Below are 10,532 nucleotides of genomic sequence, written 5' to 3'. Positions count from 1 at the left end.
CTGATTTAACTTCCGATCTACTACGATATCTCAAAATCGCTCCTTGCATTATATAATAACTTTCTTTACAATAGTTTCCAATGATATATCACGTGTATTCTACTAATTTAACTCCGAAAGACCTTGCTGTTATTCGATAACTCCGAATTCCACATCTCACATTCATGTCAAGTGAGGGGGCCCTATTGTGTCAGAATTATCGGTTAGATAATTGGGAACCATTTGAGTGTGTATCCCTCCCCCTTAAGCGAACCTTAAGAAATAGAAAAATAGTCTAAGTAAAAAAAATTTAAGAAAAAAAACTTTTGCGGTCGAAGAGCCTATTTTATTATATTAAAAATCCTAAGTCCTTTTATATCGTGCAAATTGCCCTAAGTTAACATAAACATAAAAAAAATATATATAAATAGTCATTTGTGTAATTTGATCTTGAATTCATAGTTAAACATTTTCATAAGCATAGAGGTAAATACCATAAATAGCAAAAGGGAAGAAAGACCAAGGAAAGGGTGCATGCCCGGATGGCTTGGACCGAAGGCACAAATGCCCGAGGGTTTTGACATCTGACCTACTAAATTGGGCAAGAATTTGAAGCCCGCTGTAGTGAGCCGATAAATTAGCTACGGGACTTGTCATTCAACAAGTTGGGGAAATGGTGTAGAGGTATCACATTTCTTTCGCATAGAAAAGGTCCCGAGTTCAATCCTCGGTTTCTCCATCTTTTTTACTCCAGTTTATAACGGAGTTTGAATCTTACTGCCACGATAAAAACAGAGAGAGATAGCGTCATTCTTCTAAAAAGTATTTACTGAAAACGGTAACATAACACAACTTTTTTTATAACTCTCAGTTCATTCTTCATGATTGCTTCCAAGCTTCCCTTTCGTTTTTTTTTATGGTAGTTTAACATGCAGTAATACTACGAAATGGTCTTAGTGGCTGACGATTTTTGTGGGACTTCTGTATGTTTTGTACGTATGACACATGTTGATTCAAATTAAAAAGGCTATGAATGTTAACCAGTCACAGAAAAAAAAAAGATGGAATGTATAAAATTGTTTTTTCGTACCCCAGATTTTTTTTGTAACTTTTTTTCCCTTTCGGATCAGTAAAGTTTCATTTAAAAAAAGCACATCTCCTTGTACTCAATTCATTGCTTAAGCAATTGAAAAGCATTCAATCTTTACTTTAAAGTAAATTTATGTATATTCACGCATACGAAAAGTGTTCAGCCGATTACATTTGCGATCAAAGTAAGTAATACCTCTTTACATCATCATCACTCTTGCTGCAATATATATTCGTCATTAATCATCATCTACTCATGTTTTTAGTCTGGAAAGCTACAGCAAACAATTAAATCTATTCATCTTCCCTTTTTATCAATTCAATTCCAATTACTAAAAGAAAACAATGCCTACTACTATCGATAACCATTTAATTCCTGCCTCACTCAAGTTGAAAACAGGTCAAATTTTTCATGGGACTTCCTTTGGTGCGCCTATCTCAACTTTTGGTGAAGCTGTTTTCACAACATCCGTTGTTGGCTATCCGGAGTCTATGACAGATCCCTCTTATACTGGTCAAATTCTGGTGTTTACTCAACCTCTCATTGGTAATTATGGTGTACCAGGCCAAGAGACGGACGAGTTTGGCCTTTACAAGTATTTTGAGTCAGGTACCATTCAAGTCCAGGGTATCGTTGTGAACGATTATGCTACCGAATATTCTCACTGGACTGCTGTAGAATCTCTTGGTCAATGGTGTACTCGCCACAATATCCCAGCCATTTCTGGTGTAGATACTCGTGCTTTAACTCAACTTTTGCGTGATCAAGGCTCTACCTTGGCACAGTTATGTGTCGGTGAGAAAGCTTATCTAAATGATATAAACTCTTTGTCGTTCCCGAATCCCAATGAAGAGAACCTCGTTGCTAAAGTGTCTACCAAAGTACCTATTACTTACAACAGTAAAGGTGATGTCAAGATTGCTGTGATTGATTGCGGCGTTAAACACAATATTTTGCGTTGTTTAGCTAAACGAGGGGCAGCCATCACTGTATTACCTCATAATTATGACTTCATTTCGGTTGCTGACAAATTTGATGGCATTTTCATTTCAAATGGCCCCGGTTCACCCACTACTTGTGTCGAAACAATCAAGCATCTTAAGACTGCTATAGAAACTGTTAAGAAGCCTATATTCGGTATCTGTATGGGTAACCTTTTGTTGGGTATTGCCGCTGGACTCCAAGTGTACAAGTTGCCTTTTGGTAACCGTGGACACAATCAACCTGCTCTTCATGTTGATACTGCAAAATGCTATATCACTTCACAAAATCATGGTTATGCTCTCAATGATCAGTCTATGCCTCAAGGATGGAAGCGTATGTTTGTCAATGCTAATGATAGCTCTAATGAAGGTATTCAGCACGAAACTAAACCCATCTTCTCTGTTCAATTCCATCCCGAGGCTAAAGGTGGCCCTCAAGATACTGTGTATCTGTTTGACGAGTTCTTGAGAGAGGTGCGCTCACATAAAAGTGACGAAGAGCCTGTCTGCGTTCATATTGAAGATGTTCACAAAGCTACTATCAAGACCTCAGCTTAAGCCTTATTTCCCCCTTTTTTTTTAGCCCTATCGTTTATTAGCTTTTTTATTTTATTTTTAGTAATTATTCTTCATTTTTATTGTCATCATTTTAAATAATATGTTATTATCGTTCTTCCATCAATTTATCTTTGATCTGTTTCTTCTAAACTTATCTTTTCTGCATTTTAAAAAAACAACAACAATAACTTACAATTTACAAAAACAGAGATTAACTGCTTTTCATACAAGAGAGTATTCAAGCCGTGAAGATGCTGTGAACTTTTTCAAATTCGGATAGACTCTTTAACTGAATACATCTATTATTCATTGATTCGTTCCTGTTTGGCAGCTGTATCTTGATCAACGTTTGAGAATAGGGCTCCTTTTTACTGCAATCCTAATAGGAAAGTATTCAGATGAATAACCAAAAGTTGTACTTGCGAGAGACAGTAATTTCAATTCATTGTCAAACGCCTTTTATGATACTGCGACATTACCTTTGTAAAGCCTGTTGCTCTAAAAGGTCTTTCCAGACAAGTGGGTGATACAATGGCTACTTTCTTTTTGAGTTGTTCACACCTCTGTTGAATTGTATAAAGAACGGACTTCTGCATATAATGATTATAGTATGGTAATTGCTCTTTACTTTGCCATTTACCACCGCGCGCGCCTGGTGAAAGTCGAACCACTTTCGGTGTGGCAATGGCAGCGCGTGCATCTTTAACGAGCCTTCGTGCTTCGTTAGTATAATTGACTATCAGCGATTTGCAAGGTTTATCGCTTTGTTTTTGATTTGGTCTGTCAATAATTGACGTAGCACTATGGCTGTCTAGCTCAAGCGTTCGAGCAGCATCGGTGGCTTTCAGATAAGCATTCTCAACGCGTAAGTAACGGATAGCCGTTTGTAACGTTTCTACTTGCAGTCCAAGCCTGTATAATTGAGCAGGGCCATTTTCGCCTATATCTGCTGCAAAATCAACTACTGAACCCCTCGTGGCACTACTTAGATCGATACTCTGCTTTGGCATTGATTTCTTTTCCTCTGATTTGCTGGCCATGTCTTTCTTCAACTTTGAGTTTTCCTGTTCAAGTGTCTCATACTCCGTTCGAAGGTTTTCTATGGCCTCAGCATATATTTGTTCTTGTGTCTGCGATTTATTGAGTGATTCTTCTAGTAAGGCAATTTGTTCTGCCTGCTTTTTAGCAACTTCCATACGCTTTTCCAATATTTCAATTTTGACATTAGATTCCTGCAACAATTGATCCTATTTCAATAACAGAGTAAGTTCGACGGACAGCGAGGGTTCATCAGGTAACTTATTTTAGGGCTACCTTTAGTTTGATGTCCTTTATCAGTTTGACAATTTCGTCACTATGTTGTTGCAGTTTTCTTTCCAAATCTTGATGCATCGTTATTTCAGCCTTTAAGCTCGACGCTCGTTGAATCCATGGCGCAACAACGGTTGCAACTACAAATGTAATTAACATTTCAAAACCGCAATGATTGTTTTCTATCTTAGGAACCAAGCTCTTCTACTTACTCTTACTGGTTTTACTTTCATTTAATACACGGTCCAATGTATTGTTAAGTTCATTTGTTAATGATTTTAAAATTCTTAAACAGCCTTCCCACATATTGCTTTCGGCGACTTCCAATACATCCTCCGTGGTTGTGAAGATGGATTGCTGCATTATTTTCAAGGTTATCTCTTCTTTACTGTCAATTTTGGATTCAATATAAGCAATGATTTGCTTATATACAGTATAACAGAATTTTCCGAGCTTCAGTGCCATTGAATTTAATGTCCTGAACTGATGCAAATACTCTGTCTTCAAAGTAAGTGCTTGCTCTGATAAATCATCCAATTGGCGTAGTAGCTTTCTATAAAGGACAGCATAAACGGTAAGCATTGAATCGAGGAGGGTTTCAGAGTGGTACTTACCTAGCCAAAATTTTGTTGGTCTTTGCTTGGACAATAAGACGTCCGATTGGCTCCAAGAAATCATACTCGAGATATTCGGACCCCTCCGTAATGATGATCTCTACCAGTCCAGAAGTTTTGCTGTAAGCATCTATAAAAAGGTGAATTGAATAAACTTGGATTACCTTGTTCTTTTGCAGCCTGTTCAATAGTCTGCTTAATATAACTGAGCTCCACTGTCAGGCTATCTGCATTCAAATCCACAGCTCTTATAAGGCCATAATACTGGTCAGTATGAGTCGTCTCTTCAGTGTCTGACAGATAAACTTCAGCTAGATGCTCTAATTGTGCTATCAGTCGCTGTAGTTCAGAAATGTAATCTGCTTCGTTCATATCATTATTTCGTAGCAATTCTATAAGCCCACTTAATCGCCGTTCTGTTCCGATCAGATTATGATATACTTGCCCCATCTTGATGAATACCAAAGGCTTACAGTGGGTAATAAATGTGACGAACCGCTTACTCAAGCTACCTAGCCATCCAGCACGTTGCCGAATCTCGCACACCAAGACCAAGTTCTGTGGTATCGTTCCTATAAGATTTTCTGCAATAGGGTGAACTTGATCCAAATGCTTCACAATTAAATCAGCCTTGAAAGCCAATCGTTTGAAAAGCAAAAGGCATGATACAGCATCATTCTCTGTTTCGAAGAATGAGTCGGGTAGATAGGGTTGGATGTAGGTCAATCGATCGCTTGCCTGAGACGCATCCAATTTTCTTAGCTCAAGGTCAATGGATTTTGCTTGTGCTTTGACGACGGTCGATTGAAGCTGTAGGTTAAGAGACATCATGGCCTGGGACCGACTATTTAGACTTTGCTGTTCTGATTGTTGATCCGATTCTTTCGTACGTAAATGCTCCAGGTCACTCTGCAGTGTGGTGACGAGTTCTCTGAACTGTTGAATGGTAGCCTCATAATCGACAATTGTTTCAGCAGATGTTCGAAGTCGTTCAAGTTGCTCTCTCAACAGCATATCTCTGTGGTCTAACGATACAAAAAATACTTACTGGTAAATGCTCGACATTTTGGGGGGGGGGTCTGCTATGCTTTTGTTTCTTATCTTACCTATCTCTGCTTGGAATTGTTTTTCAGTTTCTACATGGTTTTCCTCTAGTTCATCCGCAAGTTCCTTCAACGCTTCCAAATCATCTATGGTTGCGCGCAGTTCTTCATTACTCTCCGTGAGTGCTAAATTTTTCTCAGTCAGCTGCTCCACTAAATCCTCTGCGCCTAGCGCGTCATCGAGGCGTCGCTTCAACTCCTCGATAGTAAGCTCGGCCATTTCCAACTTCTCTTTGTTCTTATCATAAAGTAGTTTTGTTTCCTCTCGTTTGCTGTTCTCTTTTTCTAATTCCTTCACTTTATCATACAATTCATTCTCTCTTGCGACGGTTGCATCACGGAGCCTTTATTGACGTTTTAGCTTGATGATAGATAAGAATACTGTTTTGAACAATTCTACTGTACCTCAACAATGCCTCCTTCAGTCTCTCATTGTGCCGCTCCAATTGTACCACTTCTAACTGGGATCGCACACGAGTGTTCTCTCCATCGTCAGCCCCATGATGGAGAATGTCTGTCTCTTTTCTCAGTATATCCAAATCTACGGTTAACTCTTCTATTTTGTCTTTTAATAGGTTCACTTCTTGCTGCAGGGTTTCAGCTCTCTCCTCAGCTACCTCTTTGTCGACCGTCATTATTTCCAACGACTCTAAAAGATCGTTGTATTTGCTTTCATAGGACTCCCGCTCCGCGTCCGAATCTTTCAGCTGTCGTTTGGTATCGCGCAAGTCCGTTTGAAGCTCTGTAATCTTATCTTGCAGTTTATTCCGTAAAGTGAGAAATTGTTCAGCATCCTCTTTGATTTTCTCGTGTTCTCGGTAGCGCTCACGATCTTCTTGTCTTTTCATCTCTAATATCTTTAATTTAAAGCGAAGCTCTTCATAGTCTTTTAAAGGGACCATTTGGTCTGATTTACTGATGGGAAGCTCTGGTGCTAACGAGCCATAATTTTGTTGTTGCGGCTGTAGTGGCTGCTGCTGCTGCTGCTGCTGCTGCTGCTGTTGTCGTGGTAGAGCTTGGAAGGAAGGTGCTATGACGGTGTTATCGTTGCTTGGCCATTCAATGGATGTATCTCGCTTATTTCTCTTTGCTATGCTGTCCTCCTTGAAAGAGGGTCCTTCACTGGGAAGTGGCTCTTGCTCCTCTACCTTGGAGGAACGGACAGAGGGATGGGTTGAGTTGTTGGGATGGAGTTCGCCTAAGGTTGGAATGTTGGTTGTGGCCATCGATGTGGGGCTTCTTGCGTTTCCGAGTGCGTCAGTGTCAGCTGAAGCGGCGGCGGCGGGTCTCCTCGCGCTTGCGGTCACTAATCCAGCGATAGTCGTGGTGCTGCTGTTACTTTTCGTCTTGGGACGAGTAAAACGTATATTCGGCAGTTGACTGATTCTTGCGGGGGAAGCGATACGTGAAGGTAATAGTGTCGATGCACTCGTGGCAGGAGAATGCAGCTGAATGGATCTTGCTGCTTGCAATTGAGGGTCCTGAGCAGGGGCAAATGAGTTGGGACTGTTGCTGGTGCTGGTGCTGGTGCGGGTGCTATCACTTTTTGTTATTGCTGACGGCTGTTGTTGTTGTTGTTGTTCTTTAGGGAGTCCTCTTTCCTGAGTGGAGGAAACTAGTTTCACTTGACTAGGTCTTACAAATACACCATGATCCGTTTTGCAATCAAAATAGCGTTTCCCCTGAACAACACCACTGTTTTTACCTTGTGGGCCATCGAGTTCAACACCGACCCATTTGCCTGTTTGAAAGCTGGTGCTGCCTATGAAACGTATAACGCCTGATTTTCCTTGTACCTGACAATGCGCTCCTACTTTGATCTCCGCAGTTGTGTCGTGAAGAGAACGAGACGACGATGAAGTCGTTGAAGGATGGTTCATGAGACGATGGCGTTGGTGATCTGGTACCGTCATTGTTGGCTTTTTTCGCTATTGCTTTGACTCTGACGAAAAGCGTTCAATGTACCTTTTTTTTTTTTTTTTTTTTTTTTTTTTTTTGCTGTCGATAGATTGGAAATTATTTATGAATTCAACCGAAGCGGTTGTTAAGCTCAGGTGAAGAGGGAAAAGTAAAAATTTATTTTGAGAACGATGGAAAAAAAGATCCTGCACTAGACATGACAAACAACACGTTTTTTGTGTTACTCCTATTCAGTGTTTATGACAGGCACTTAGCTGTCTTGCTGTTCAAGTATATAGTCTATTGCTTCAACGACCGATGAAAAGACCTTTACACCTGGGTTCTTTTTCTCGTCATTTTCACGATATTTACCGGTTTTTACTATGAGAATCGATCGTTGTTAGCTGCTTATTCTGAATAGATAGGTTAGTGAGTCAGTCTAAAGTATTACCCAAGAATCTCTGCATGCCCAACTGTTCTGCGCCTTCTCCTAAATCATTTTGTACATCGTCACCTATCATCGCCACTTGTTCAGGCTTGTCTTCCATATGACTAGGAGGAAAGAGGAAAAAAACCAAAAAAAAAAACCAAAAAAACTCGTGAATAGAGTGGAGAGGAGACGATAGATTGATGATGATGAGTTGGAATACAGTTCATCTTACATTTGTTTTAAAGCAAGCCTGAAAAAGTCTTTGGTGGGCTTTCCTGCAACCGTAGCTGTCGTACCTGTAGCATATTCCAATGCTTTACAATGGTTGGATTAGCATTTATGTTATTGGCACTTGGCTCAGAGAATGCTATGGTTTACCCTGAACAAAACCACCAGGCCCCAGAGACAACTTTTCGTCATTGTCAGCAAAATATTTTGCCTTATGCACGGCGATCAATGGTACGTTTGCGTCAGATGATAGCAAACGGAAAGCTTCGTTCAACTACGCCGTTCAATAAAACAAGTCAGTATGACACGTTTCCATCGGTCAAACAGTACAAGTGACACTGGAGATTACATTTTCGTAGTTGAATTTGGAAGGTGCCAAACCAATAACGACTGCATTTGGGTCTGACGTCTCTATTTCTTTGAACTCTTCCAAAGCGGCGTCCTCCATTAACAACAGAGGTCTAGAATAGATGCCGTTCAGCAAAACCACGTCGCTAAGGTGAAACAATTTTGTATTCTCAAACCTTAATTGTCTCGTCTGAATCATGTCTTTACAAGCAGATAACGACGTGAAAACCTTTTTTTTTTTTTTTTTTGGTTGCATGAAATGCACCAAAATGGGTATAGTTTAGTTTGACAGTCATCCCACCCTGTGCCGATACTCGTTTGCTGCCAACTTACATCTTTTGCGTCTACTTCAAAGCCTAAATGGATCAATTTTCGTACTAATTTACTGGAGGATACTTTGGTAGTATTTGTGGCGAATCTTTCATACAGAAAAAGTGGTTAGGCCAGATCGTTCGTTATCTGGGGAGTGGGGAGGGGGGGGGGAGGTGTTCTTGTGATGTGACCCATTCATCCTTACTTGAATGGAATTCGGCTTGCTCTCAATCGTCGAATGGCGTCAATGGCGCCTGGAATGACTTTGCTGTCAATATGGACCGTACCACTTAAATCAATAAGGACACCTTTGATGGCTGTCATGATCAATATTTGAAAAAGCGAGATGAAATAAAGGAGAAACAATAAAGACGCGTCATTTATGGGTGACACACATTAAAAGAATTAAGGTTCCCTTACTAACATTTCATCATAGATACGGAAGGAAGGTAAAAAAAACCATACCGAACAAACAACTTATTTATTCAATAAAAGAAGAGGACTATACAAAAGAAATGAGATATCTTGAATACTCATGATTTAGAATGAGGAGCTATTTAAAGTTGACCACAGTTATCAATGACGATCTTGGCCTTGGTGCGACCAGAGTCAGAACCGAGAGATTCAATCTTTCTAACGACGTCCATACTATTATTTTGTATACAGAAAGCCATGAGTATCTCCATTGTTTCGTCGATTTTTCTTTATCCAAATCAACAAACACAATTCATAACCCCCTCCCCCCCATATTAAATAAAGAGAACACTTACCCTTTGGTAACGGAACCAAAGACGACGTGCTTGCCATCTAACCAAGAAGTCTTGGCAGTGGTGATGAAGAATTGAGAACCGTTGGTGTTGGGACCAGCGTTAGCCATAGAAAGAAGACCAGGACCAGTGTGCTTGAGAGTGAAGTTTTCATCAGCAAATTTGGCACCATAGATAGACTTACCACCAGTACCGTTGTGGTCGGTGAAATCACCACCTTGGAGCATGAAGTTGGGGATGACACGGTGGAAAGAACAACCCTTGTAACCGTAACCCTTTTCCATGGTACAGAGAGCACGGAAGTTTTCAGCAGTCTTGGGAACAACATCAGCGTTTAATTCCATTTCAATACGGCCAACAGGCTTGCCGTCAGCAGAGACATCGAAGAAAACCTTGGGGTTGGGCATGTTGTAATACTTTGACAAAGATAAGTAATATAAAGAAGAAAAGAAGAAGAAAGCGCTCTTCTTTTGATTGCTTTATCTTTTCGAATTAAATTTTTTTCCAGGCTTTTCTTTAACCGTGTTTTTTAACTACCGAATCTTTGTCACTTTATCAAACAATTGTCTCTCGATGATAAAGGACATGGACGTTTCCAAGTATAAGCCTCTCACCTGTTCTCTAAACTGTCTGTAGGCAAAGATCGCATGGAAATGAAATACGAATAAACCCAGTCCCGTGGTTTATTTACTGTCTGTTCATGCCTGCTGTTTTGGGAAAACGAGAATAAATTTGAATTTTCATGCTATTACCAACAAAACCTCATTTTCTGTGACTGTGACTCATCGTCCTTGTTTTTTGTTTAAACTAAAGGAAGCCAAGAGTGAGAGTTTTGTTTGCATTTTACTTTCCTATTGAAACAGACTGATAACAAATATAAAAAGTAAATGTGAATGACAAACAAAAAGAC

At 40.0% G+C, this 10,532-nt stretch overlaps 4 protein-coding genes and 1 non-coding gene across 5 annotated transcripts; 2 read left to right on the top strand and 3 right to left on the bottom strand.

Moving 5' to 3' along the window:
* Positions 1-646: 646 nt before the first annotated feature.
* BDF20DRAFT_t163 lies at positions 647-718 on the top strand. Its single transcript has one exon. It is a non-coding gene; the product is annotated as a tRNA-Ala (tRNA).
* Positions 719-1,413: 695 nt separating this feature from the next.
* Positions 1,414-2,610, top strand: BDF20DRAFT_829536 (small subunit of carbamoyl-phosphate synthase; the record flags this gene model as incomplete). Its single annotated transcript, XM_053078328.1, has 1 exon — positions 1,414-2,610. The coding sequence occupies one exon, from the start codon at positions 1,414-1,416 to the stop codon at positions 2,608-2,610; it is 1,197 nt and encodes a 398-aa protein (XP_052931054.1).
* A 218-nt stretch (positions 2,611-2,828) lies between these two features.
* Positions 2,829-4,159, bottom strand: BDF20DRAFT_235770 (uncharacterized protein). Its single transcript, XM_053074978.1, has 3 exons — positions 4,140-4,159; positions 3,925-4,061; positions 2,829-3,857 (listed from the first exon to the last, which is right to left on the bottom strand). The coding sequence occupies exons 2-3, from the start codon at positions 4,000-4,002 to the stop codon at positions 3,048-3,050; spliced, it is 888 nt and encodes a 295-aa protein (XP_052931053.1). The 5' UTR covers positions 4,003-4,061; positions 4,140-4,159; the 3' UTR covers positions 2,829-3,047.
* A 3,475-nt stretch (positions 4,160-7,634) lies between these two features.
* Positions 7,635-9,306, bottom strand: BDF20DRAFT_901126 (haloacid dehalogenase-like hydrolase domain-containing 2). The gene is made up of 8 exons (XM_053082785.1): positions 9,061-9,306; positions 8,877-8,961; positions 8,720-8,772; positions 8,545-8,656; positions 8,346-8,469; positions 8,200-8,281; positions 7,989-8,089; positions 7,635-7,918 (listed from the first exon to the last, which is right to left on the bottom strand). Exons 1-8 carry the CDS (start codon positions 9,177-9,179, stop codon positions 7,809-7,811), a joined length of 786 nt encoding a protein of 261 aa, XP_052931052.1. The 5' UTR covers positions 9,180-9,306; the 3' UTR covers positions 7,635-7,808.
* Positions 9,307-10,127, bottom strand: BDF20DRAFT_901125 (peptidyl-prolyl cis-trans isomerase A1). The gene is made up of 2 exons (XM_053082784.1): positions 9,626-10,127; positions 9,307-9,503 (listed from the first exon to the last, which is right to left on the bottom strand). The coding sequence occupies exons 1-2, from the start codon at positions 10,027-10,029 to the stop codon at positions 9,413-9,415; spliced, it is 495 nt and encodes a 164-aa protein (XP_052931051.1). The 5' UTR covers positions 10,030-10,127; the 3' UTR covers positions 9,307-9,412.
* Positions 10,128-10,532: the final 405 nt, after the last annotated feature.

This window comes from Mycotypha africana (genome assembly GCF_025528875.1).
Source record: "Mycotypha africana strain NRRL 2978 chromosome Unknown BDF20scaffold_16, whole genome shotgun sequence".
Classification (NCBI taxonomy): domain Eukaryota; kingdom Fungi; phylum Mucoromycota; class Mucoromycetes; order Mucorales; family Mycotyphaceae; genus Mycotypha; species Mycotypha africana.
Note: the sequence above shows the minus strand (reverse complement) of the source record. Positions and strands in the feature narration are given on the sequence as shown.